General features: G+C 38.5%; 1 protein-coding gene across 1 annotated transcript in view; it reads right to left on the bottom strand.

Annotated features, from left to right (window-relative positions):
• Positions 1-4,443: 4,443 nt before the first annotated feature.
• kcnq1.2 (potassium voltage-gated channel, KQT-like subfamily, member 1.2) overlaps positions 4,444-24,492 on the bottom strand; it is a 121,771-nt gene continuing 101,722 nt past the window's right edge. The window contains exon 19 of the mRNA XM_053685937.1: positions 4,444-5,727. Coding sequence (XP_053541912.1) covers positions 5,581-5,727 — 147 coding nt within the window. The 3' untranslated portion in view covers positions 4,444-5,580. The remainder of the gene's footprint in view (positions 5,728-24,492) is intronic.

Consider the following 24,492-nt stretch of genomic DNA (forward strand, 5'->3'; position numbering starts at 1 on the left):
AGATTTGACATTGTGAAGCATATGGGAGCACTGTGTATAGCTGATTTGAAGGCTTACATGCATTTTTATTTTTCAAATAAAACTGCAAAGACCTTTTAATATCTTCCAAAATATAATAACAGGGAGGGTTTTGTATGATTGTTATGAGTGGATATACAAAATAAAAGATCAATTATAGGGATAATTATAATAAAAGATTAGAAATAAGAAATTATTATTATTAGAAATACTTGCTCTTTATGGCTGGATTCCTCTTATAAATAATTATTTTACTTCACAAGTCTAAGAATACAAGAATACATCAGTTTAAAGTGTCGACAGCATACGTATTTTGAACAATTTCAAAATGAGGAAATACTTTATATAATGAAAGAATCAGGACACGCATGGTTATGAAATAACCATTTATTTATTTATTACCTTTTTAAACAATCTTGGGGAGACTGCTTGCTTGATGACCATATTAGAAATTAATTGAATATATTTTAAAAGACTCTTAGCGCAGAACGATTGTACTTTATGACAGGCAATACACACCTTTCAGTTAGCTCCTATTAAATATAGTTCCTATTAGTTTTGTGTAAAGCCAGTGGGAGATCACTCTTTCAAACTGAAGTGTGTAGGGGGAAAAAAAAAAAAAAAAAAAAAAAAAAAACAGAGTCAGAAAAATAGTTAGCACCTAATATCTGAATTTCATGTAACAGTCTGAGGTAGAACTTTCGGAAATTCACTAAGCCTGGTTCAGATTTAGACCGGTGATTTGAAAATAATAATAATAATAATTAAAAGAATAAATAAATACACATGGCAGAAAATTGAAATCAAATCAAAACGTCTGGGAGTGATGACAATCTCAAATGAGTCATATTTCACCCTCTGATATTACATTATATGACGGTAAATAATTACATCATCCATTTACAGTATTTGAATTGCACAATGTGTGCGTATGTGACTGTATTTGCGTTCATAATTAAACAAACACAGTAGATAATTCAGAGATGAATATGAACACCGCTGTAGGCCCAGAACTGCAGCTTACACAAACTAAACAGAATGTTTTACTCCAGCACGTGCGGCACCGAGACCAAGCTACAGATCATTCAGCAGATATATGTCTTTAAATGAGTCGTATACATGCCTGCTGTAATCCAGGTTTACAGGAGGACAGTTTGTTTACTACTTCTGATGCTTTTGTTCTCAGCTGGAGAGACATCACACAGAACATGTCAAACGTAACCATGCATTTTATACAGTATGATCAATTTTATATGAGATATTGAAAATCCTCCTTGATAAACCTTGTCTTATCCTAAATTTCAGTGTCTGAGGTACACCATTATAATGTCTTATAACCATTATTACAGCCAGCAATTTATGCTTTGTTCTCATTTATTGTTAAAGAAAATAAAAGTGTCAAGGAATGAGTGAGGGAAAATAGTCATGTGAAATAATATAAAGAAGAAAATTTCAAGGTGGGCCTCAGATAAACATAACACAAAACCTATTGGTGGTCTTATCGCCTAGCAGTGTGTTTACCTAAAGAAGCAATTTCACATTTCCTTTTGTACTATATCACTGGTCACAGACCTGCATCATTTCCAGTAAATGGCAGTGTAAGCTGTTCATTGAAAGCTCAGAGTTCCTCCCTTCATTTCCTCTAATAACCACAGTGAACGTCCGTGGCAAATTCTCAATAAATGAAAGGAATTATGACTAACCTCTTAAGATAAAACTACAGCCTTGTCATGGTGACAGATTTTATCATTAAGATTATTTGCAGGCAGCTTTAACAATAAACGAAATCATGGTAGTCATTTTGTCTTTTTGCCTCTTAATTTTATTCCATTTTCTCCTCTGTGCTGAGTTGCATTTACTCATTCCATCCTCTGGCAGGCAGTTTTGCTCATGTGCTTCAAAAACAGCAGTACGGGTTTTTTTTGTTGTTGTTCTTTTTGTTTTTTATTGACTAAACAGAGATTTAAAACAGATTTCCAAAGGAGAATTTTTTTTTGCTTTTGTACAACACCTACTGTATTATAATCAGTAAATCTGTTGCTTTTCACTTTAACATCCAGACTTATTGCTCTTAAATAGCATGCAGTACAGAAATATCCTTTGTTTGCTTATCATGGATTTGCACTAGCTTTTTTTTTTTCTCTTCTCATTCATCATTCGTGATGTGGCCTGAACTGCGTGTTTGCTTTGGTCCAGTAGCGCTCATTAGGTGGGCCCACCTGCAGCCAGTCAAAAGCTCTTTATCAGGTAGTGGAGCAGCTCTGCTGAAGCATGCAGGGCAAAACATCTACAGCAGCCTCACTTCACATTATCCTGCATGCTCTAATCTATTCAGCTCCTGCAGACCAGATTAGTACTGTATGGAAGGTCAAGTCAGGTGAAGTAAACAGTTTTATTACAAGATAAAGGTTTTAATGAAAATGTCACGAGGGACATCGTTTACAGGTATTTTCAGTTTGAGCTACAGTCACTTACATATTGTTGTAGAAAGATAAGACTGAAAATTTGATTGTATTTTTTGATCATGAAAAAATCACAGACCTTAAAACCAGTGGATGTCTGGACAGTTAGTGGAGTTTGGGATACAGAAGTTGGAGTAAGCGTGTGTGTGTGCGTGTGCCCCACTGACGTGGCGTGGTGTAGCGCCCACCGGTGAGGCAGTACTGCAGCTGTCTCTCCTCATGCCTCACATACTGCCTGGCCTGGCCAAACCAACACTCGCCACTGAAGTCCTTCCAGCCCTGGCCTGGAATTCTCCCTCTGTCTGGGAGAAAAATCCACAGCAATTTGACCTAGTTCATCAGACCATCTCATTTCTACGTAAAAACCGAATGTGAGCCTAAATTCATGCCATATTCACAGCTGTCCTGAGGCTGAGATGATCGAAATGGAGCCTACTTTTATTTTTAAAAAAATAAATGAAAAAAAAAGGAACGTAGCTGTGCCTGAAACTTTAATATTATACAGAAAACATATGGATTGGAAAGGGGAAAAGCCAAGGCAGAAACAAATCTCTGAGTGTGTAGTTTGTTTGCTTAAAGCAAAACAGACTCAAAGCCAAGTGAAGTGGTAAGAGGAAATTCATGAACAAATTGTACATGGTGTACATTAACCAACATATAGTGATAGAATTAAACAAGTTTGAATAAATTAGCCAACGGACAATCATCTACTGCCACAGGAAAACAGTCAAAATCCATCAAGACAAAATCAGGAAACTTTTTTCAAAATGGATAAAAGCAGTCTTCAAGCCATAGGTCAGGATCAGCCGGCACTCCAACTGTTCCAGGCCTGTTGCTATTTAGAAAGCACAGGAGCGCAGCAGTCAGCTGCTGCAGGGTGGCACTCGCACCGCACACACACACACCTGTTCTTACTCGTATCTGCTTTCATAGGAGACCAGTGGTCACAGGTGGCCCCAGTAATGGCTCCACTGCTCAGGCTTGTCTTCCAGTCACGCAGGCTTCAGTAGGAGATACACGCTTAAGTAACTTCTAAAGCTCAGCATGGAGGCTGAAATAAATCTACGGTCGATTTGAATCAGGTTTAGCGGGTACTTCACTAGGGAAATGGATTCTGACCTTCAGTAACCTTCATGTCAAAACATGCCTTTAGTGTGCAAAATTTACAACGCCTTTATAGATGTGGTTGTAATGATTATACTGTATGTTAATTCCCTAGCTATGTAGTCTGCTGACAAAGATAAGAATCTCCACTTCTGTCAGTCTAGAGCTTGTTTGGAGGTTTCCCCATTGATGTCAGGTCTTTATTCTTCTTCCTTAATGTCTTTCCTGGGGCCTGGTCACCAGTGATAAACCATGACTGAGCTCTTCTGCCATCAAAAAGCCTCTGAATTGGGGAGGATCTCTTAAATCTCCACATGAAAGTAGCACAGTGTCGTGATCACACAGAGCTGACTGTGTAAACCCGAGCAGAGGTCTCCGTCACAGACATAAAACAGGGGACAAAAGCAGAGCAACAGCATGCGCATAGAGGTAGAGCCACGGCCCTCTGTAATTGAACATGGCTCCAGACCAGACTTCCTTTTCCCTCCCTCCTGTTCTCTCGTCGTCGTCCCCCCCCCCCTCTAAGCCTGGCCTTGTTGATCTTGGGACATCCATCGTATTTTTTGGCATTTGAACACAAATATAATTGTGTAGAAATTTGAGACCAATTCTTTCACTGCTCGCACTAAACTTGAAAATGTTCCTCAGCAAGCCAGAAGTTTAGGGTAAATACAAAAACGCATTATGTGATAAGTGCTAAATTCAAAAACGCTATTCTTTTACTGACATTTTCTTAAATGCAGTCACACCATCAAATGTACAGCATTAACATTTAAGATAGAAATGCATATTTATTTACAAAATTTATTTTCTTACAATGTGCTGTGTGTGTGTATATATATATATATTACAATGCTGATTCTTCTTACATTAATAGATCCTGGTGATAGTCATGGCAGAAATGTAATGAGCCAATGCTACATTATGTACATTAGTTATAAAACAATACAGAGCAGTGTGAGATAATCACAGTTTGAATTGTGCTCTCATTTATTTTCATGAGTGATCTGGAAAAAAAAGCCTAAAAGAAAAAGAAAAAACGCTCCTCTTACACTAACTTTCGCCTTCTTCGAGCTCTCTTCTCTCTATGAACCCTGTGATAAAAGAACATGTTTAATTAACACATTAAAAAGCAAAACCACAGACCTATTTGTTCTGTGCCAGGCAAGGTGCCAACAGATGAGCGTGACTTGTGAATGGAGTGCAAGCACCTTATCTCTCTGTTCTCCCTCACTCTGTTATTTCTGCTTGCGGTTACTGAAAGCAAATCTACTTTTTACTGTATTTTCCTTTCATCAAATGCTGGCATCTGGCATCTAGCCACCTCACCTTTACCAGAAGTTTTGCATTCAAATAGCTAGAGCGAGAAAAAATAATCACATACTTAATGGGAGTAATCCGGTGAAATTGTAAAATGAATAGGCTGTTGAAAGCCTTGGCACTGCTTACTGAGTCCACAACCTCAAACAGCTCTCCCTCTTCCTTTCTTACATTCCATTTAAGTCCATTAAACCCCATCAGCAGCGTTTCGCTGTTTTGATTATCTCTGCCATATCTATTTATCAGTGGTGAATCTAACTCATGCAAAACGTGTTCACACTTACTAACGTGCACATTAACATGTGGGATGAATAAACTCTATCACTCTCCCCTTGTGCTGCAGTAGTTTAAGATCACAATCGTTCTCTTGACATGAGTCCATGTAGCATATTTTGAATCAGAGATTTTTCTTCTTCCAAAATAGCAGGATTTTCAGCTATCCATCTTTAATAACTAAAGTGATGGAAATCAAATAAGGAGGGAACTCTGAATGACTTCCCTATGCTGCAAGCTAGTAAAGTGTTGAACACATTGCATGTTGTCTTTGGAAGACACATTGGAAGCGAAACTCTCTTGCTAGCTTGGCCGGTTTATTATCAAGTTTCCATATGGACATTACAGTTTCCACATTCCTTATTAAAAGATGTCTTCCAATCTTGCCTGCTTTCTGTTGCTCTCATTGTCCTTTCTTCATGCTGCCACTCTGGCGTTTCATTAAGCGGGAGCTGCAGTGGCTTGGTTTCTGAAGCAGCTCTGGTTCGAGTTGGAACTGATCCATCAGGATCTTCAGGACACTCTCCAGTTTGTGGTCCATCTGAACCACCTACATGAAAGAGACATTAGAGAGAGAGAGAGAGAGAGAGAGAGAGAGAGAGAGAGAGAGAGAGAGAGAGAGAGAGAGAGAGAGAGAGAGAGAGAGAGAGAGAGAGAGAGAGAGAGAGAGAGAGAGAGAGTGTTATTGAGTTATTTATTTAACCATCAGCACTGTATTCTGAGGAGCAGTGATGTTGGGTCTATTTATTTATTCATTTACACAGGGGCAATACGCATTAATAATACAAAAGAAATGTAAAATGTGCCAGATTTAGCCAAATTGGCTCATTTTCATCTGTATTCTCTGAATTGTCATTACACAAATACAAAACTATCGTACCAGAATCTCTACAAATGCTCACAATTTTGACAGGAACCACATTTTCAACTTTCTAGAGAAGCCACAGTCTGGGCCTGTAAGTAATAAAGGTCTAAGTTCAGACCTTCACGTTTACACCAATCAGCCATAACATTAAAACCCCTGAAAGGTGACTTGAATAACGCTGATTATCTCGTTACAATGGCACCTGTCAAGGGGTGGGATATATTAGACAGCAAGTGAACAGTCGGTTCTTGAAGTTGATGTGTTGAAAGCAGAAAAGTGTAAGTGTAAGCAGGGTAAGTGTAAGGATCTGAGCGACTCTGACAAGGGCCAGATGACTAGATGACTGGTTGGAGCATCTCCAAAACAGCATGTCTTGTAGGGTGTTCGTGATACGCAGTGATTAGTACTTACCAAAAGTGTGTGTGTGTGTGTGTGTGTGTGTGTGTGTGTGTGTGTTTGGTGTGTATTTTAAACCAAAAGGACACGTGTCATTTATTGACATGCCTTGAAATTCTAATGAACAAAATGGACTGGAAGCATGTTCCCCTTTATATTTAACATTTTCAAGTTCACTCAAGTGTTTAGGAACTCTTAAGCAGTCATGCATAACTTCCTGTTTCACGGGCACATAAATATGAGGTGACAAAGAGGCCAAATTTCCTCAGTCCTTCATCAACGGGGTGGGAAAAAAAATCAAGACTACAGAAATGAAATGAGACAAATGTGTGTTCATAAATCATGCTTTAAAAATAGCTACAAGCCATGTGTACAATTAGTCCATGTGTACAATTAGGGCAAGAATTGAGACAAAAAACAACCTGAGCTGTAAGGAACACAATTATATTTTTCCCTCATGCACAATGAATGGCAAAATCGGCTCCAGGGATCACAGATGGAGATTTGCAGCAAGTAGTAGTATTTTGGAGTCACCAAGTCTCCAAATCTACAATTAGACGCCACCTCAATGCCAACAAACTATTTGGAAGGTCTGCCAGAAGAAGGCCTTTTCCTTCATCTAACCACAAACGTAAGCGCCTGTTCACTAGACGCTACTGAAACTTTGATTGGAATCAGGTTCTATGGTCAGATAAGACAAAAATATCTTTTCTGCAACAAATCATTCAAAGCAGTTAAAGAACTTAATCGTCACTATTATGTATAGTGAAGGATCAGTGATGCTGATGACTGCAGTCTATTAAAGAACACAGCAGCAAGAGTATTGTTTATTATATTTGTCCACAATTTACATCTACATTGTTACTTTAGTGTGTCCTTTGTTGGAGTTATCTGTGTTATTTGGATAATATTTACTTTACTTACTTTACCTAGGCTTACGTTATAACAAGAACATCAGTTTATTTATACTTTTAGTCATGAAATCCCATAAAGGCCTAAATTGCGCCAGACTCTATTAACAAACAGACTGACATAAATATATGTTCATAAAGCAGGAGAACATTCCCTGGTTGTATGAAGGGGATGTATAAATCTGTATTATAAACATATCACTGGTAATCTACTGCATTATCAGCATTCCAGGCTCATGGCGTTTGCTAGATTGGAAATTCCTCCCGTCCTATAGGCAGCGATCCTCTGACCCGTGAACATCCCAACAACACAGATTGTGAAAGAACGGTTTCATCAGGTTAAAGTTTTGAGGACCAAGCCTGGTTTAGAGCTTCGAACCAAGATCTTTACCACGACAAGAAGGCTAGGAACATTCGAAGCTTTCAGTTCCTAGTTGTTTCAGGGACTTTTTTCCATTCAGTCTTAAAATGTATGCTCAGTGACCTGTACTGTATATTCCTATTAACTGGTGAGTTCCTCCAAAATTAGTGTAATAATAGCAAAGCCACATGCTACAGTACATCCACCATTATTGTTTTTGTATGAAAGAAATGGACCTTTCTGGTTTTGTGGTTTAAGCGAGCCAGCACGGGTGGTTGTAGTGAAATTGTGACACTTTCAATGTTTGGGAACATAAGATACAAAGACAAGTGATATGTCAGCTGTTCTCAACACATGCTAAGAACTGTGGACACAGCCCAGACACATCTACCCCAGCATACACATCACAGTTTGGCCTACACTTCACCAGTACACAACTAAACTGCATATTACATTTAAACATTTATGTGTGTATATACGTATTTGCGAATTTGTGAGGACATCTATGTTTATGTTTATATATCTACAGAAAATATTACATCAGAATTTATTTTTTTAACATACAAAGACAGGGATTAGTTTTGTCCCTGTCCTTTCCATTTGTATCCACTTGACTCACGGAACAGGACAGCTGTTGTGGTAAAGACACAGCGTCCATGTTAATCACAAAACACGCATTCCCTTCCTGTGTCCTAGGGCACAACACAACCCGCCCTTCTAAACAATTGTCTACCACACCCTCTGTTCTTTGTTTGTGTTTTTTGTTTACTGTTTAACTGTTGTTTCCTTGTTTGCGAGCACATGACAGCGTTCCATAACAAGGCTACGTGTAAATATACCCTATGGTTTTTTTTTTTATACACTCAAAGGTTGTTTTTTTTTTACAGTTAATTACTATTCTTTCTACCGAACAAACTAAATGATACAGAACTTAAGAAATTAAATAGGGAGGCCTAAATCTTTGTGGAGCTCATTCACTGGTCAGTTTCAGCACTTAGTAGGTAATAGAAAAAACACTCACTGTGCTAGCGTTAATTGTAAAACATAAAGTCAGGTCCAAAAGTATTTGAACAGCGACACAATTTTTGTAATTTTGCCTCAGTATGCAACCACAATGGATCTGAAATGAAGCAATCAAGATGTGATTGAAATGTAGACTTTCAGCTTTATTTCAAGGGGTTTAACAAAAATATTGCATTCACCGTTTAGGAATTACAGTCCCTCCATTTTCACAGGCTCAAAAGTAATTGGACAATTGACTGAAAAGCAGTTTCATGGAAAAGTGTGGCCTGTTTCCTTGTTATTTCATGACAAATTAAGGAGATAAAAGGTCTGGAGTTGATTCCAAGCGTTGGATTTGCATTTGGTATAGTAGTTGTTCATGGGAACAAAATATGCGACCCAATCAGAGTGTTGAGGCAAGTAAAGGAGGCCATCAGAAGGCCTGGCAAAGCATCTCAAGGGATGAAATGCAGCATTTGATGATATTTATGATTATGTTAGTTTGTCCAATTACTTTTGAGCCTGTGAAAATGGAGGGACTGTAATTCATTAATAGTTAATGCAATATTTTTGTTAAACCCCTTGAAATAAAGCTGAAAGTCTACACTTCAATCACTGCGCTCTGACCCCAGCTTCCTAACATGCTGGGGTATGTGAAGAAAAAGAATTTCACTCTGCATAAGTATATGTGATCAATAAAGACTTGTTGCCTTTATTACTTAATTTCAAATACAATGCTGTGGTGTACTGAGGCAAAATAAAAAAAAAAAAAAAAAAAAACTCACTGTCCAAATACTTATGGATCTGATTGTAAATATGGTGTGCAAGTGCCTAATTAGGGTGACATGGAAAACTTGTTTTATGAAAAATGTACTTGTGGTTAATTGGCGTTATCTCACACTGAAAATATGAAGAAATCTAACTGTTAATTTACACATTGATTTTAAGAAAAACTAATGAACAAATATATATTCACTATATACTGTAGTATTAACTATAAATCATAAACATGTGGTGTGCTAAAAGTGCATTTCCAGATTCACTTAAACCTAATTCTCGGTTATATTTTGAAATTTTAGTGTATTTAAAATAAAGTCATTTATGCAAAAATGCTAATATGACTGGCTTGTCTTTTCTTTTCTTTTTTTTTTTTTGTAAAATGATAATAAACCTTTTATTGCATATTATAACCAATGAAACTTGTACCACCAAAACTTCATTCACCCAGTGACCTCACTGCTCCTTAATCTTCACGAGATCAATGTCATGAATTTTTTTGGAACCAGGTTTGCCAGTTCTCACACATCTGGTATGAGACTCGTGTTCTCAGGTCCACCCAAATACATTTCACACAAAATCCCAAGAAAACCGCTCACTGATAAGAAAAAAAACATCCTGTTCGTAAGGGAGAGTATCGTTTGGCTCTCTGTCCTAGACACTGAATTCTGTTCCCACTTAGAAGGATTAGAGAGCTCACGCCACATCACTACACTTACCCAAGAAATAATGGCATTTAAAGAAATCAATATGACTATGCTGTCATTTCAGTAAAAATCTTTACACAGTTTGCTAAGGAATGTAATCATTTTTATGTGAAATGATTGGTGAACTTCAAATAATAAAAAAAGAAGACTTTTTTTTAACATTCATCTGCATAATTGGCTAATGCTCTGCTTGAAGATTTAGCCCGGATCACATTTATTAAGATTATTCTCATGTTTAGAAAATGAGAAATATTAGACTACCCAATTTTGGTAAAGGGGCATTATCATATACAAAAATTGAGTAATAATAATGATAAGGAAAACACATTTATCGCCACTGTATTGGTCTATGATAGGTCGATCACACCTCAGTGAGTACTGAGTACTGGCTCATAATAATTTAACAAGATGTCTGGGGTTTATGATTAGAAACAAGGAGCAACATGTATAAGTATTGTGAGAAGCCAATCAATGATGATTCTGACCCTACACTATTGGACCTCAGAGATATCTGATATCTGCTCCCACTCATTGTACGTTTTGTATATATAACGATGCTTGGCTGCTCCCTGACTCAACAACGCAAGAGTAACGGAAATGAGGAGAACTCTGGATGAGCTTCTGGTGGCTGGGTGTAGCTGACTGCAGACCTGCAATGTAACCAGAGCGCGAGCACAGAATTTGCCAAGGTCAGAGTCACCACAGCAGATTCACAGAATGCACTGTGTTTAACACTGCCAGATACAATATGTTCTTTGTGTTTAAACTATAGTGCGAGAGGAGAGAGAGGAGTAAAGAGAATATGAAAAGGAGTGTGAGTCAGTGAGTGAGTGAGTGAGTAACTGAATAAGAAGCTGGGGTGAGGGAAGGAAGGGGGGTGGGGGAGCAGAGCGAGAACGGTGGAATTTGACTAAACTAAGAGAAAGCCGTCTTCTGACTAGTGCACTGGTTAGAAATGAAAAACAGACAGGGATATGGTTTAAAGTGCAGGAAACAGACTGCGAACACCTTACGCACATGATAAGAATCATTTGCCACGTGCCACTAAACGCTAATCTCTCTCTCTCTCTCTCTCTCTCTCTCTCTCTCTCTCTCTCTATCTCAGCAGAGTGCACACTCAAAGATGCTATTGTTTCTGAGTCACTCTTGAAGGTACAATCACCAACCGTGCACATGCACGCACATAAACACACTCATTTTATCCCTTCTCTCTTTTGAAACCGCAACTGCGATTTGTGAGCCCTCATTTTACTGGACCTGCGTACAGTCTGTGTTTGTACTAGAAATGTTAACAAAGGGTTACTTCAAATGTTGTATGCTGCATGAGAAGTTATGCAGGAGCAGCAATTTCTTTATATTTAAAAAGGCAGAGAGGAGAAAGAACAGGCCTCATGGCCAACACGGGGAAACGTTTTTTAGAAAGCTCCTTGGCTGGAGGACATATCTATCTCAATGTTGTGGCACACTAGAACCCTCGAGAATTTCCTTTTTCCTGCTCTTGAATGCCTTGACACCACTTTCAGGTTATCGTTTCTATTTGGATTTATCAGGACTCATAGGCTATACTGTGTGTATAATTCTCAAAGCTCCTTGTAACAGTTGTCCAGTTGGCCCTCTAAACATTTGTTCTGCAGGCAGGCAGCTGAGCGTCCTTTCTTTACTGGTCTCTGGTGCTCGCCCAAGGGTGTGGCCACAAATCCCTTTTCATAAGCTCTGCAGGGGGGAAGGTGCGTGCGTGTATGTGTGCATGTGTGTGCGTGCGTGTGTGTGTGTGTGTGAGTGAGTGAGTGCATCAGACCTCTGGAAAATTCCTTATTTGGGCAGTCTTGTGGTTACTTTTGAAATGTGTTCACCAGGCATGGGTCTATTAATGACGGCTTGTTGAGCAGCACAGCAAGTTAAAATTAAGCATTACAGATTGTGTTTAAAACATTTTTTTACCACATTATTTTTTTTCCAAGTCTGTGATGTTGTGCATCTCTCTCTCTCTCTCTCTCTCTCTCTCTCTCTCTCTCTCTCTCTCTCTCTCTCTCTCTCTCTGTCTCTCTCTCTCTCTCTCTCTCTCTCTCTGTCTCTCTCTTTCTCTCAAACACAGGCATCCAGTGCACACATGCATACACCTACACACACATGCACCATAAGCAGCACAAGTGTCCAATAAACATGAGGGTGTGGGGACAGATGTAGGCTGGTAGGGAGTGTTTAGGCGGATCTCAGCGGTCCGTGTTGTCTTGTTTGGTGAACACTGGCGTCTTTATGGACTCAGTGACTCTCTCCAGCTGCTTCATCACACCAAGACACAACAGAGGATAGAAAGGGGACTGCAACCGGCTCTAATTCATCTCACTACTGTCATCTAAGAGTAAGTAAAGGGTTAACAAGTCATAAAGAATTCCTACTGTAGGTTTAAAAATAACATGCAAGACACAAGTTTGACTATATTCCCCATTTAAGCTTTACTGGATCTTAAACTGTCAGTCATCTGAGTAATCTATGACATGAATAACTTTACTACTATTGAATGTGAATAGTTTTTTTCTTTTGCTGCTTAGATCAATGAGCCTATAAACATGGAACGCATAATATCTAATATCTCCCTATGCTACAGTTCTATTGTAATGTCTTCAGGTTATCGCACTGGTTCTTAATCCAGTCCTCAGGGAAACCCATAGACTCAACATTTCTGCTCTATCCCAACTTACACAACTCAAGGATAGATCAAAATGCATTTGTACACTGAGGTCTGGTTTGGGAACTATTATATTATAATGCTGAAAAGTCTCATATCTACAATGGATATAAAAATCTACACACCCCTGTTCAATTTGAAGTTTGTGTTGATGTAAAAAAAAAAAAAAAAAAAAAAAGAAAAGAAAAAAGAAAGAAATCATGATGTCATATCAGATATCACTGAATGTGATATAGCAACCAACAAAATTCAAGTGAAAAACAAATAGAAACATTTTAGGGGGGAAAAAACACTCTTTTATAATGGGGCGTGTGACTGCGCTCAGAATTTACCATTCATGATCAAACTCATGTTCAAAAAGTAATTCTCATACACCTGTCATGAATGACGTGATTATGTTTAACCCCCCAAAAAGATCATCTGTTTCTGTAGGATTTTACTGACATCTTCGACTGCTGTAGCTGTGGTTCGCAAAGAGGTATCCATCAGGAGATGAGTACAAAAGATTTTTTTTTCAAAACATTACATGCACCATGGAACACCGTGAAGGCCATCATCAACAAATGGTGAAAATGAGTCCAAGGTAGAAGGTTTTGGGCATAATTCTTAAAGGATATGTTTGGCACAAAAACAAGACAGCTTACCAATCCACTGAACAGAGTGAAGCATGGTGGTGGCAGCATCGTATTGTGGGGCTACTTCTCTTCAGCTGGGACTGGGGGTCTAGTCAAAATAGAGGAAATCTATTCTGGCAAACCTGCAGGCCTCAGACAGCTAAAGATGAAGAACATTTCACCTTCCAGCATGATAACAACCCAAGCAGATCTACATCCTATCAAAGACCAGTGGAATGACTTGGAGAGAGCTGTGTTCAGGATAGATTTGGAGCATTTTTGCAAGGAAGAGTTCAATAAAATGGCCAAATCAAGATCTGTTAAGCTGGTAGACTCTTATCTAAAAAGATCAAGTGTTGTATTACAAGCAAAAGGTGCTTTAACAAAATATTAGTTGTGGGAGTGTGCATACTTGTGCAACCGGTTGAATTTTGTTTCCTTCTTCTTTTGATCCAATGAAACATTTATATTTGTTTTCCACCTACATTTTGTTGGTTGCTATATCACATTAATGGTGGAAAAAATATCTGAAATGATCTTTTTTGTTTGTTTGTTTGTTTGTTTTTTACATTACAAAACCCTGCCATTTTAACAGGTGTGTGTAGACTTTTTTATACCTCTGTAGTTACTTTGCTTTTGCAGCTCTGGAAATCATCTTGTGATAAGCACCAGGAAAGAAAATATGAAGCAGTTGTTTTCTGAGGCTATTTTAGCTTCCAAATTTGCGGATTATAGGAATAGCCAGATTCCTTGTGAACTCTCTAAATCACTCTGCACTTGTCTGTTTCTATTAGACTCAACACAGCAGGAAAAGGTAAAAGGTGAGATGGCCGTCTGTGTTTGACCATTCTCTTCTGAAATTATTTCCATGCATTTTCTAAGCATATGATTGCAGGAGAAATGTGGGACAGCTAAGTAATAATCAATGCCTGATATTTAAGCACACTTATTTGGTATTAGTACACCTGGTTCCATCATTTTTAGAGTACAAGGCTGAATCAAATACCAAGCTGGACCAGACCATGTATGTCCAATATCACACCAAACCAGACTAGACCAGTTCGTGGCACACGTCATCCTCTTCCTCCACCTGTTCTGCTCTGCTCAGCCAACACCCATGAGACACCCCCAGTTTAGAGGTGCTCACTGCCTGCTGCAAACATGTATTTTTAGATAGTAGGTGAACACATCTAGTGCCCATCAACCACTGCCCAAACTTCCTGCCCTCCTATCTATCTCTCTCTCCCTCTCTCTCTCTCTCTCTCTCTTTTTTCTTTCTCCCCGGTCTTGCCTCCCATGCAGCCACTTCCCAATGAAAGAAAGCAGTCATTGGGCAGATCACTGTCCCCTTTTAGTCTCAATGTTTACTCAGGATGGCTGAAATAGAGCGCTGCAGAAAATAAATACAGGTAGGGCTTTCAAGTCTTAAAAAGACTTGTGTGCTGAGTTTCTATTTCGGAGAGGATGACTGAGTAAGGCCTTGCCACAGGGGTGGTTTTTATGAGGGTGTGGTTTGAGGGGGCATGACTAAGAGATGAAAAAAAGGGTTTTATGCATTTATGTCACAGACAAATAACCAGAGTATTATATAGCATCAAATTTATGTTTGTGCATATGAGTATGAAGCATGTAACACAAACAAATTAACATGAACATACTAACTGTCTCATCATGGATGCAGTGGATTATATTAGACTACTATTTAGTTTAGATTTTGGGAAATAAAGCCAGCAAAATTCATGAGAGAACAAAAATAACTACATAAGCTGAATTATGAACTAGAGTACAGAATTCACAGACCATGCTGACAGTGCCGGTACTTTTTCCTCTGTTTTTTTTTTTTTTTTCTCCAGCAGTTTTCAACATTCAGTTTTTTCTGGGTCATAGTGTTCATTAAAAAAAATAAATAAATAAATCAGGTTCAGGTCACGCCTACTGCAGATGCAAATCTGAACACAAATACAGATACGGATGTTTGGAGCACAGAAGAGATACAGATACAGATAGTGGCACTATGTTCCAACCCTACTGTGTATATAGACCGAGGAGATTAAATGGATAACACTGATTAGAACTGAACTCGGTTAGTGTATATCAGCCACATTGGCTCTGTCATACAGTATATTTTCCCAAACTGCTTGTGATGTGGAAGGGCCATCAGTGTCTATAATGTATATAATGTGTGTCAGTATGCAAGTAAACAGTGTTAAGAGGTTAAACTGACTTTAATAAATAAATAATTCAGCACCCATTTTGCAACCTAGAATGCAGGGTGTATGGCCAGAATGTCATTAGTCATGTTCTAAAATGAATGATGTGCATGACAAGGTGAAATATTCAACGTTTGCACACTTTCTCGACATGCCAGACTGAATACAGACCCAATCGTAATTAACGGTGTCTAAAACCTTCACAAACACAGGGAATCTCTTCTGTTACATATGCATTATGCCAACACTCTGTAATTTTACGCAATAATAATATACACTGCATACATAATACTCTTAACCACATGAAATAGTTCAAATGAAGGGGTTTGCAAACATCAAAATGTTCAGATAGAGCAAAAGCTACTGTAAGTAATTCAAGCGTGATTAACAAAATTAACATCAGTGACTAACGTGTGTCTGAATCACTTCTTCTCCAAATGCTGGCTCAGGGCTTCGGGGCTAAGTTGGCATGTTTTGTATTAACGTTTGGCTTTGCAGCAAAAAAATATTACAAAAATTAAATGAGCAATGAATTAATGAACAAACTTGAATGAGCCAGATGTGTATCAGTGGTTACTGAGTAGCCAGTAGCAAGAAGGGGAAGAGTGTGATCATAAAGGAGGAATTATAGCTAGCTAGAATTAATAGCTCTGAAGGTCTACTCTTGGTTTGAGCCCTGGGTTTCACCTGTGAAGACTGCATTTGTTGTTAAAAAAGGATAAACCAACATGAAGACCAGCGAGCTGTCTATGGGAGAAGAGCCAGTTGCCCATTGGGCATATCCAGTGCAACAATTTGAAATGTCCTGAAAAAGAAAGAAACCACTGGTGTACTAACAAGCATACACCAAATAGGTCGTCTAAGGAAAGCAACAGACAAAATCATTCTGAGAGCTGTGAAGAAAAACCCAAAAACAACTGTCAGAAAAAACGACAACAATCTCCACAGGGCAGAGGTGAAGGTATCACAATCACAAACCGTTCAAAGAACACCCTGAGAGCAGAAATATTGAGGCCATACAATAAGATGAAAACCACTCGTCAGTAGTAAGAATCAGGAGGCCAGATTTCTGGAAGATTAACCTTTACAAAAATGATGGAAAGGCCAAAGTGTGGAAAAAAGAGTGGACCTGTTCATGATCCAAAACATACAAGCTCATCTGTGAAGCATGGTGGAGGTAGTGTCATGGCTTGGGTTTGCATGGCTGCTTCTGGAACCGGCTCACTAATCTTTATTGATGATGGAACTCATGATGGTAGCAGCAGAATAAATTCAGAAGTTTACAGAAACGTTCAGTATGCTAAACATTTTCTTCATGCAGCAAGACAATGATCCAAAACACACTGCCAACACAACAAAGGACTTCATCACAGGAAAAAGGGTAAGGTTTTAGACTGGCCAAGACAATCACCAGACATTAAACCAGTTGAGCAGTATTACACCTCCTGAAGGAGTCTCAGGAGGGGACTGAGATTGTGTGTGTATATATTTACACACACACACACACACACACACACATACACAGTTTCCTTGTTTTGCCATGAGCTGAAGCCTTTTTTGAACTGATCCACTACAGCGCAGTTACAAGACAATGTAATGTAATGTAATAGTCACTAAGTATAACTATCCTCTGATAAATGCCTGCCTGATATTTGCCCAGTAAAAGAAGGGAAGATTTACTGCTTTCCAAATTTTAGGGACATCTAGTAAGAATCAAAGAGGAGGTGATGATGTAAATCTACCAGTCAAAATCAGGACCAGGCATGCTAACACATGAAACAGGAAAGATCGTAATCGAAAGTTAAATACCAGTGGCTTGCAACATGAATCTTTGTCACATATGTATAGCCTTGGGGTGGAAAATATATTTCTCCGGTTCTGTACTCTCAGGGGCTGTCACTCAATTCTCTCTGGGAGTATGTCAAAATCCATACAGTGTAACCTGAGGCATTAAAATTATCCCCTAATTCCACTCCTTCCCTGCCCTCATTCTGGCTATTTTGTTTCTCTGTGTATAAAAAAGCTCCATTCATAAATTTAGCTTCTGTGTATTCCTGGAACACACACTGTGTGTAATTCTGACAGGCAGATAACCAAATAGCTGCAAGTTTAGGATTATTTTGTGTGGGTTTCAGTGGAACCTTTAATAATATGTCATAAGATCTCTAAAATGATTCAGAGTCCTCACAATACTATGCATATTTGGGCACAAAATACTGACTTCTCATCAAACTGCAACCCGGGTTAAGCTACTTGGCGGATTACGTTTGTTTCTTTAGCCATCAGACTCACAGAGACCTTCTTCAACTCGTACAGTATATACTGCATGAACAAGGATTTTCTGAGATTTAATATGAGCAGACTGACTGATCCAATTTAATCACCAAATATCAGACAGAAAAAAATATAAAGTCCCATCAGAGACATTCCATCACTATCAACCACATACACCTGGGAGAATTACAAGATAATGGGGCCTGCCTTGGCAGCTTTCTGCTTATTCATCATTCACTCCCAGCTTGCATGAGTCATAAGCAAACGTGGGGAAAGATAGAGAAAATGCCACATGTATTTCATACTTGAACAATCCGTTAACCAGGTGCTGCTCTTTTTTAATGGAAAAACACACCGCATGCAGGTGATTTAACTGGCACTGGATTTGATTAGTATTTATCTGGAAATATAACTCCATGGAGGAGGTCATTAACACAACTATGATGGATATTTTTAAGCAGCAACCTTTCTGGCAAACACCACGGGGTGAAATGTAAAGTAAAACCTCCTTCAGTGATGACTCGGGGGTTGACAACAGAAATTTAACACCTGGCACCTTGACTGTGCTTTCCTCCTCATTTCAATCTCTCCTTGAAGAAAATGACATGGATACAGCAAAGAGAAGTGCAGACCTTAACCTTTTTATTTTCTCAAGGCTGCATGATGGCAGAGTCTCTTTCTTTCTTCATCTATGAGGCTTGGAGTCGGCTTCAGAGGGCTGCCGAGCACACAGGGGATGGATCTCTTCCCCACAGCTGTGCAAACCTTCATCAGGAGAAGGGCAGCTTGATTCCTCCCATCACCCCCCCCCCCCCCCCCCCCCCCAAGCCCGAGGTCAATCCATCCCTAGCCAGGCTCCACTGAGCTGATCTTTCCAAAACCAACAGCTGCTGCTACTTGTCGCATCTTAAGACTCCAGGGGCACGTGCCTCTGATGGTCCCCTGGCGCGCCGGTTCGGGTGTTGGCTGCATAACGAGCACTCTGTTCCTGGTGGGTGTGTGGAGACTGTTAGCAGGGAAGGATTTTTTTTCAGTATTGTTTTACTCAGACTAATGGGGTGGGACAGGAGTGAGCTGTTTTCATCACTCTAAGCACGAGGGACAGTAGCCTGAGGTCAATTGTTCAGTAGGGAACAGGGAAGAGTGGAGCCACGCAGTAAGAAAGAACTGGGGGAGTAGGGGTGGGAGAACAAGGCACCTACTTTGAAGGAGATAAAGTAATTACAACAAAAATAGAAAAAAATCATTACTTATGATAATGTCATGAGAACCATTCTGACAGAGCTGAGATTAAAAACATGGACCTATTTTGGACATTTGCAACTATTTGCTCCCTTAATCAACTATTTGCTTTCCCTAAATCAAACCTTATAGAGTACTGAATCGACACTACATCCTAAATATATTTCACCCCAACATTACATTAGTGTATGAATACATGCAGAGATCCAAGATCTAGTCTAGGGTGCAGGGCCCCACAGGGGTCAATCTAGTTCTTAGAGTTATTACCTTGTTTGAATGGTCACTTGAATTGAAAAGGTTTAATCCAAACCCCATAACTGAAAAAAGTCAACTTGGACCCTAACCCTTTCTATCAGTGGGAAGTTCAAAAATAAAAAGCTCTGTGGCTCCAATGAATAGCCAAAATATTATTGTACACATTTAAATAATGAGCCATGTCTGAATACTTTGATTATATTCATTATAAAAAAATCTTTTTTGAAGGGCTGAATGGAATCTATTTTACTGTTAAAGGGGTCTCTGACTGCAAAAGGTTTGATATTTTGAGTAGCAGTTGGGAGTCGACAATATACAGTCATCAAGCATACTTTTTGAGCAGTTTTAGATGTACTTTTTTGTTCAACTGTGTTTGATGCAGCAAATTTGTGAGGCAAACAAATTTCTGATGTATGATGTAACTCCCCATAATCCCCCCTTTCCTCTGCACTGCACGTTATTAGATACAATTATGGTTATTTCTTATTAAACAAGATCTTTTTAAACAAGAGTATTTTTAAACTAGTATAACCTGAGCATGGGACAGCGTGATTCCTCCCCTGATGGGCCTCTATAAGTGCTTGTTGCAGTTCCCAGTTTTGACCACTAGGTGCAATAATAACTATATTGAAGCTAATGATTGTGAAACATCTAGAACAACAAGCAAATCAATGGACCAGCTTACGTCGGTATACATTAAATAATTTTAATTATTTACAAGAACTCCAACAAGAACTCAACAAGAACTCCAGCAACAACAAGAACTCCAACTACAACATTTACTAGTTCTTAATAAATATAATACAAAATAAGTTTAATAAACACATGTTCTGTTCATAGCCTGCTGTCAGTGAACATTTCAGTGAATATCGCTACTTTTGGGAGATCTGATCTATTTTAGAGATAAATTCTATGACAGTTAAAATGGTTTAAAATATTACTATTATTATGTTTTCTCTGAACACAGAAAAATTCATCTAGTAACATGGTTTTGTTTTGTCATAAAATGTGTGTCAGGTGGTGGAGACAGTTGCACAGTCCTGTGAGGTTTATTAACCCTTTACTTCATGGTGCTGCTATATGTCAACATTTAATTTTCTCCAATAGTTTGAAGGCAAAACTACAAAACTACAATTTTCTTATGTAACTGGAAAAACGGTGAAAAAAACGCCTTGACATAACGACCAAAAAAAAAAAAACCCAACAAAAACGACATATCACATGACCAGGAAGTGCTATTTGTATTTCCTTTTCTGCAATCACGTTGCATGGAGAAGGTGATCATCTGAGCACTCTCAAAATGTGATTAATGTTTCAATATTTAGGTAAAACTACTTAATGGAAAAATCTGAAACACTTTCTCAGATAAGTTAACATTTACTTTTCGACATTTAAACAAGTTGATATAGTTTGAGTGTTCTGTTACATAATAAAATGTAATTGTTACCATATGGCAACAACATGCGATAATGAAACTATGTGTTCATGAATTGAAACAGGCCTACATACCCAAAAAGACACCAGGCTTCTCTAATAGCATGTTTACATTTTTTCCCATTCAAAGTAAGAAAAACTCTTATAATTTCTGACACATTTGCAATTGTACCTTATGTTCTACATGGTATGTTTCAAGAGAAAGAATTAAGAATTCAAGAGAAAGAATTAAAAAATATATATACTTCACCCAAAACATGCTTGGATCTAATTTTTGTATGTATTTTGAGTGAGTAAATCCATCCACATACTTTTTACAACTGTAATACATTTTGCGTTATTTTTAACAATATGATACTTTCCACCATTTCATATTGTTGCCATTTGGCAACAATTTACCAACTACCTCCCTCATTTTTTCTTTTTCTTTTCTTTTCATTTTTTAAAACATATTTTTTTAAAAGCTATTTCTATTACTTTAACTAATTCAAGTAATAAAAAATCCATTAAAACTTTATTTAAATGTAAATGTAATAATGCATACAGTAGAGGGTTTTAAAGTTCAGCAGTTAATCCAAAATGTTAGGCAAGAGCAAAGTCGAAAACAGGCAGGGGTTCAGGGGCAGGGGTTCAGGCGATTATCAAACAACATGAACTAAACAAAACCAGACATTAAATCTTGGAACAAACAATGTCAAAACCAGAATAATGTGAGCAATAAACAAAGGTTTGGTAAGTCTGGCAAATATACATTTAACGTTACTTTGTGGTGAGTGAGTTTAGTGTGTGTTTATATAATGTGTGTGTGATTGAGTCCAGGTGTGAGTAATCAGGTGACATGAGAGGGATGGTAAACGGATGCATATACATCCCAATTCGCCTACTATCCGTCTTGCAATACTGTAGTATCTGTGATGCTATAGATTCTCTTATATCAGTTAGTGTGTCCCGAATCATAGTATCCCAAACGTACCCGGATGGTCTACTTTTTCCGGTAGTTCTTTCAAAACTTTCATGAAGTTTGGATCTGTAGACACTTTTTCAGCTAATATTGCACACAACTCCTTGCGCAAGGGAGGAGGAGCTTTGTGACGACTTGCTTCGGCGACTTCAAGGACACATTATATAGAGATGTAAATTCAATTTCAATTCAAATCAGTTTTATTTGTACAGCGCTTTTAACAATGGACGTTGTCCCAAAGCAGCTTAAGAGAAACATATAAATTCAGGATAGAGATTTTAAATGTATGAATTTATCCCTAATGTAAATGAAATGTGGAAAAAATAAAGTGAGGGAATGGTAGATCATATTATATAGTATATAAATTATATAAGGAATAATGAATGAAGAAAAGCTGAAATGCAACAAGGAGTCTGTTTATGGTGACAATGTGCCTAACTAGGCAACAACGTTGTCCTCCAATACATGATATGTTAGTATGTCCCAGTACTTGCATACTCAAAACTATGTACTTTTTCTTCACACAAAAAAAGTACATCATTTTTAGTGCATAGTATGAGTAGGCGATCTGAGATGCAGCAGGAGTTCATGGAAGCAGCAAGGTGTTCCAGGAATTTGAGTCCGACCCCAAATCTAGCGCTGACATGACAATGTGTAAAGTGTTTATTTAATGACAAAACAAAACAACACATGCTGTCATTATTACCAATGGTAGCATTCAAACTGTCTGAGAAGTCCGAGAAAACGGTATAGAACGTGACAACGTGATTTGGTTTGAATTTATTACTGCTGCATCCAAGAGCGGAAAAAACAGCTCATGTTGGCTCAAGACTGAGGAAAACACCCATGGGTTAAAGTAACAACAATGTTGCAGAAGGATCGCCTGTTCTTTATCACTGTGCACAAAAATGGAGTGATACTTTTGCATTATGATACAGTTTTGAATTCCTGACCTAAGATGAAAGACAAGTAAGCCACCATTGTGGGACTTATGTACATTAACGGCTTTGATGACAACTTCTTGTGTAGATTACATGCTGTAGTGTTGCATCATTCATTACAGTCACTAGCTGAAATGTTGAGAGGCAAATATATAATTGACTTCCCGCGATGAAGCAATGACATGAACTTGTCAAGCATCTTTTTCAGCAACGGATGTTCAACCTATTCTTCATGAATTCCATCATCCTGAAACACCTAATTAAGGCTTGTCACACTGAGTATGAGGAAGCTTCATCAGTTATTATTTCTCTTGGGAAATACAAGACTAAATTTGCATCAGAATGCACAAGATTTTCCAGTTCTCATGCGCTTGCACGATCTCCAATCATCCTATAAACTTGTTTACTCGAAAAACAAGTTTGCTTGTGGAAACTGATTAACAAATATAATGTAAGGAGGCCGGTGTTGTTGTTATTGTATTGGAAAGGCTGATTTGCAGAAGGAAACACAATACTTTCTCTCTTTACTCTGTAATCATATACACATCCACCTGTTTTTTCACACACACACACATACACACATACACACATACAGGAGTTTTAGATATATGTTATATGTAGATAAGCAACTGTTTAATTGCACTTCAAACAAAGGGGAATTTGGCAAAGACCACAGGAGACTAATGGCATGCGACATATCCGCTGGTCTTGTGGTTTAACTGATTTGAATAAGGAGTAAACACACATGATGGAAACCATTTTCCCACACAGAAACCAGCACCTGACTTAAGCCTCCCACACGTTAAAAGCTCACAGAGACAGTTTACAGTCTGATAATTTTGCACGAGCACAACTTTTGCACATGCATTTTGCAATGCTGCTGTTTACATCTACTTATCCAATCTGCTGACTCCTGCTGTCCTGTAGTTCTTATTGTATTGTGCTGTGCTGTCTTATTTATCTTTGTTGCACTTAATGTAGGCCTTTGTGTCTGTATGGCTGGGATAACAATAAATCATGAAAAAAAAATCAACCTGACTTGAAGCACTGACCTGATGCTGTGTAGTGTTTGGCATTCAGAGCAGCAGAAACTACTCTGACAAAATTTCCATCCATCCAGCCTTCCATTTTCTGTACCGCTTATCCTATGCAGGTTTGTAGGGGAGCCTGGAGCTTATCCCAGGAAACTCGGGGCACAAGGCAGGGGGGACCTCGGACAGGCTGCCAACCCATCTCAGGGCACAAACGCACACACATTCACACACTACAGACAATTTGGAAATGCCAATCAGAGGGGAACTTGGATGGAGATGCCAATCAGCCTACAGTGTATGCCTTTGGACTTGGAAGGATACCGGAGTATCTAGAGGAAACCCCCGAAGCATGGCGAGAACATGCAAGCTCCGTGCACACAGGGTAGAGGCAGGATTCGAACCCCCAACCCCGGAGGTGCAAGGCAAACTTCTTTAACTTGCTTATGCAATTCTGTAAAAGATGTGGAATTCTAACATATCTAAATTGGATATAGGGAGCAGGAGGACATTATGGCCTGCATATAAGTTCAGATCTTATAGATCTGCAATGGGGGGGGGGGTCATATTTTTATGTCTTGGCGGGGACTACAAAGATAGGAATATCTTATTCTTTTGACGTTGTGTGGACATTTGGCGGCTATC

This window comes from Ictalurus punctatus, chromosome 14, assembly GCF_001660625.3.
Source record: "Ictalurus punctatus breed USDA103 chromosome 14, Coco_2.0, whole genome shotgun sequence".
NCBI lineage: Eukaryota > Metazoa > Chordata > Actinopteri > Siluriformes > Ictaluridae > Ictalurus > Ictalurus punctatus.